Source organism: Pediculus humanus, genomic scaffold (assembly GCF_000006295.1).
Source record: "Pediculus humanus corporis 1103172107775 genomic scaffold, whole genome shotgun sequence".
Lineage (NCBI taxonomy): Eukaryota > Metazoa > Arthropoda > Insecta > Psocodea > Pediculidae > Pediculus > Pediculus humanus.
In genome coordinates this window covers 478,740-484,037 of record NW_002987371.1, presented here as the reverse complement: position 1 = coordinate 484,037, position 5,298 = coordinate 478,740, and the positions used below count along the sequence as shown (strand labels likewise).

Here is a 5,298-nt window from a genome sequence, read left to right as displayed (position 1 = left end):
AAAAAATGTAATATGGCGTGGCACCAGACGCACACGCACACACACACGCGCGCGTGAAGAACAGAATTGAAAATTTTTAACGAAGATAACTAAGAAAGAAATTGATTGATGAACGTCGTAACGTCAGTTGCACAATTACAAACTACTTATTGTTTGGAAATTTCCATCTTGAGTTTTTTTTTTTTTGGTGTATTGGCAACCGTGAAAAATGACGAAGCTCGAACGTTTAATTTTGTTTTACTTTTTTTTTTAATAACACTCGTAATAATAATAATAATAATTAGTGAAATTTTAATTATTTATGACAAATGATTATTTTTTTTGTACGGAACCAATGGCTGTGTCTGAACGCACGTCTAAAAAAACGAACGTTTATACGCGTCTTATATTACGCAACTTAATTTAAAATTTTTTTAATTTTCTCTGAACTCGAAATCATTTATTATTATTATTATTATTATTATCAAGTTCAGTTGAACTTATTAAAGTAAAGGTAAAGCAGACGACGTTTAAAAAGATGATGAGCGAAGCCTTAGGGGTTCTTATCAATTGACGATAGTGATAAAAAAAATAAAATGTATTTAATGAAATGTATGGGAAAAATCACGTTTATTGGACGGCGTTTTAAAATTTTCTCTCTCTCTCTCTTCTTTTTCTATTTTGTTCTTTCTTTTTTCTTTGCCCCTATAGTTTTGCGTCTTTCGCTTTTCCTCTCCCTCTCTTTCATTGTTTCTCTCTATATCTTTTTCTCTTCTCTCTATTTGTTTTTCTTTTTTCTTTCTCTTTTTTTGTTTCTCTTTCTATCCCTTTTCTTCTTATTCTCACTCATAGTTTTTCTTTCTATTTCTTTTTTCATTCTCTCTGTCTCTCTCTCTTTCTTTCTTACTTTTTTTCTCCGTCAATTTTTTACCCTTCTGTCTTTTTTTCTCTCTTTTTTTTTAATTCTTCCCAATCCTTTCTTTCTGTTTTCTTTTTCTATCTTTTTATTCCCTTCTTCATTCTCTCTTTGTCTTTGTTTGTCTTTTTATCTTTCTACCATGCTTTTCATTGTTTTTTTCTTCCCCTCATTTCTTTTTTCCATCTTTTTTTTTTATTTTTCTCTCTCCTTATTTTTTCCATTTAAAAAACTTCAAAAAATCTTTTGATTCATTCATTCATTCATTTAAGAAAAAAAAAGGAAAATTTTTCGAAAACAGGATTTTCAGGAAAATTTGAAAAGGAAATAATGTTCGGAAAAAAATTAAATTACGCGCGTGATATTTTTTACAAGCCTCCGCGTGCGTTTTCTCCAGTCTGACTGACTCACTCATAGATAGAGATAATTTATCATTGATAACAAAAACAAAAAATTTTATATTTCAATTAATTAAATTAAATCGATATATATGGGAGATGACTAAAGGACATGCCTTGTTACTTATACGGTCACATGAAATCCGACAGAATGTAAAAAAAAAAATTTTTTTTTTGGGCAGTTGTCGTTTTGGAAATAAATATGCGTGACGTCACATCGCATCAAAACGAAAATATCGTACATTCCATTGATTTTTCTTGTCGTTAACGTAATAATAATAATCTCTTTTCACGTGCGAAATTAATTAATTACACGTCGATTTTTAAAAATAAGTTTAAACAAAAAAATGGCGGGAAAAAAATTTTGAATATTAAAAAGTTGCGGTTTTAAAATCTTCTGCTTTGTTTCGTAGAAATTAGATAATCATCAACATCATCTTTTTTATTTATCAAACTAATGAAGCAGAAGAAATTTTATTTTTACACTCAGTTGATTTGTTAACCGAAAGGTAATCACTTCGTATATTACGTCACAGAAATTTATTAACAAATCATGAAAAACTGTTTCCGGTTTAGTCTCAAATCGATGTGTTGGATCAAAGAAAATGAAAATACAAAGAAAACTTTTAGAAGCATTGACGTGTGGTTTTGTTTTTTAAACCTTTTTGTGAGGGGAGGAGAAGCAAGGGGAGGGAGGAGGGGTAGGCAAGGGTAGGAGGGAGGTCTCCTGATAACACCTACACTGATTCATTCTTTATCACCGATCGAAAAAACTTTCTTTGGTATTTGGGTCATGTCCTGCTTGCCTGCCTACATTTTACTTTTTACTTACACATACCGGAAGTCGATTTGATTAAGGACATTCTTTTCTTTTTCTCCAGCTACCTTCCATAACTTTTCATTCAATGAATCAAATAATAATTTAAAAATAGAATGTTTAGAATGTTCTAGTTTTTTTTTATTTCGGTAACCTACATATTCCAGATTTTTGTCTCTGGATTAAATTTTGCTATTGGTGTAATTTGAAATGATTGAGAACTTTCTGGACTGTCCTAGTAAAAAAACAATGACTGGATTCCTGGAATTTATACATAAGCATTAATGACTGGAGTTAATGACATCGTCATGTTTTTTTTCTTTTTCCCCTTTCTTTCCCCGGCACTCTCTCACTTTTCCGAGCCCCCCCTCCGCTTTTTACTTTCTTTCCTTTTTAAAAGGAAAACTTTTCACCTTTTTTTAACTTTAACTTCCGTCGCCGCCTGGTATGAATGTTTGATAGCCTGAAGAAATCTTTTAAATCTTTTTTATAAAGGATTGAAAGGCAGTTTTTTTTTTTTTTTTATCTCTCCAACGTTTTTAATCAAATTTTTTTATTTTATAAATAATAATAATAATAATAATGATAATAACGGTAATAATAGTATTAATAATAATAATAATAAAACACTTTTTTTAAAAAAAAGATTTTACATTTTCACTTTCAAATTTGAATTTTCCGACATTTTTTTTTTTAATATATTGACTGACGTAGCGTCAGTTGTTATTTATTACTTTTTTTTATCACTCACCTTTAAAAGGAGGAGCTCTGGGGAGGGATGAAGGGGTCAAGAGGTTGCGAGGGGACGAGGGGAGAGGGGATAAAAAAAGAACATCGCGCTCCGAGTTTTAGTTTATAAAAAAAATAATTGCAACCTCGTGTAAAAAAAGGGGAGGGAAAGGGAGGAGGGAAATTATCATTATTATTATCATCATCATTAATAATTTAATTATTTGTCGTTCGTTTTATTAAATTATCATTATTATTACTATATTGATAAAATAAAAAATAATTTTATTAAAAATTTTTAATTTCGTTAATTTAAATTTCAAATAATAATAATAATAAATAAATAAATGAAAATAAAAAGAATAGAAATATAGTAAAATGACGAATAAAAAAAAAAATTAAAATAAAAAACAAGAAGAAGAAGAGAAAGAGGGAGAAGAGGGAGAAGAAGGAGAAGAAGAAGGAAAAAAATCAAAACGGTTTATTATAAAGTGATATGGAAATTTCGAACGTATTATTATTAATATTATTTAATTTATTAACATTTTTAATGACTTCAAATACGGAATCGAACGTTAGAAATTTATCATGCGATTGTTCGGGGAAAAATTCATCGGAAAATCAAAATAATAATAATAATAATAATAATAATTGTCCGAAATCCGCATGGTCGATATTAGGACAAAATTGGTTCGATCTTTGTTGGTACGATGATAATGATATTTGCGTTATAAAAGCAGCCGTCATATTACCGAATAACACGAGGTAAGGAAAATTTTTTATTTATTTATTTTTTTTATAAAGACACCAGAAGTAGATTTAAGAAACGTTTTTTCAAAATGTTTTTTCTTTGTTGTTGTTAATAGTTATGTTGCGTCGCTACAAAAAGTACTTCCGGCTTTATCGCTCGCCGTTGACGAAGCGAAAAAAAGGAAAATTTTACCGCCGGGTATAAAATTTTCATTTGCCGCTTACGACGATCAATGCAATGCTGTTTATGGACAAATGAATGCCATCGAAGCTTATGCTAATGATAAGCCTCACGTGATATTTGGTCCATCATGCGAATACAGCGTCGGTAAGTTTTTTATCTCTTATCACATCTTAACAATCTCATGGAACTGGAAAATAATAATTTTAACCATTTCCCCTTTCGGCTACAAACGAATTTTCTCTCTCACTCTCTCTCTTTCTGTCTTTTTCTCCTGTTTCACCAAAATCCAAATTTTAAAATCTTTATTAATAATAATAATGATAATTTTCTCGCGGAATTTAAATTTCCAAAATCGGGGGGGGGCGGAAATGGAGGAAAGTATTTTTATTGTTTTCAAATTATATCTATAAGGTAAACATAATATTTTTATTGTTTTCTTCTTGTTTGTTCGTTTTTCGATCGATTTTTATTATTAATAATAATAATAATAATAAATCGGAAATTTAAAATTTTATTTTATAAGAAAACTATTAAGATTATTAATAATAATGATGATGACGATAATGATAATATTTAATCTTATCGGTATGAGTTAAGTGTTGAAATTCTTTTAGATAACAAAAAAAAAAAAATTTTTTTTTTTTAAATCAAAACATTTCAATTCACTTGTAATAAAAAAACGTTAAAAGATGATGATGATGATGATAATAATCTGAAGGAAAACAAACGCGTCGTGTTGTGAATATTTTTGTCGTTTGTTTGCTATGCGATCGTGTATGCTCGAATGGTTTTAGTAAAAAGAAGAAAGAGATGAAATCGATACAGTTCTGCCAACTTTTGACCCCCCGATTTGTTTACTACACAGATGTTGGTATCACCGAAACCTGGAATAAGATTAATTCTCCAGGAAAACTTATAAGAATTGATGTGTTGAAACGTGAAATTCCAGAAGAATCGAGTAGTGTGAACTGGAATGAATTTTGGAAGAAAAAAAACTCCGACAAACACACACGGAGACGACTGATTGTCGCGATTAAAATTTAATTATAATAATAATAATAATAAGAATAATAATGTCAATGGCGGGCGGTTCATCATCTCTTAATGGAAAAAAAAAAAAACTCGTTGGATGCACGTGCACGTGTATAATATTTTATGATAATAAATTATGACGTAATATTCGAATTTGTTTTTCATATTATTATTATTATTATTATTGATTATTATTATTATTATTATTATTATTATTATTATTATTATTATTATTATTATTATTATTATTATTATTATTATTATTATTATTATTATTAATGTCACGTGAGAAATTTTATATTTATTTATATGTATATATATATTGTGAGTTTGTTTTATCAAGCGGAAGTGTTTGTTTTATTTTTGTAAGAATCGAATCAGGAAAAAGTTTTTTTGTTTTTTTTGGAAAGGTTGGAGTTTGATAAAACAAAAAAAAAAAATTTAACCGGAAATACCTTCGGGATGATTTTAGAAAGAAGACAAAACGAAAAAA

At 28.5% G+C, this 5,298-nt stretch overlaps 1 protein-coding gene across 1 annotated transcript; it reads left to right on the top strand.

Annotated features, from left to right (window-relative positions):
- Positions 1 to 3,335: 3,335 nt before the first annotated feature.
- Positions 3,336 to 4,666, top strand: Phum_PHUM360680 (uncharacterized protein; the record flags this gene model as incomplete). Its single annotated transcript, XM_002427991.1, has 3 exons — positions 3,336 to 3,604; positions 3,706 to 3,917; positions 4,575 to 4,666. 3 exons carry the CDS (start codon positions 3,336 to 3,338, stop codon positions 4,664 to 4,666), a joined length of 573 nt encoding a protein of 190 aa, XP_002428036.1.
- Between the last annotated feature and the right edge of the window lie 632 nt (positions 4,667 to 5,298).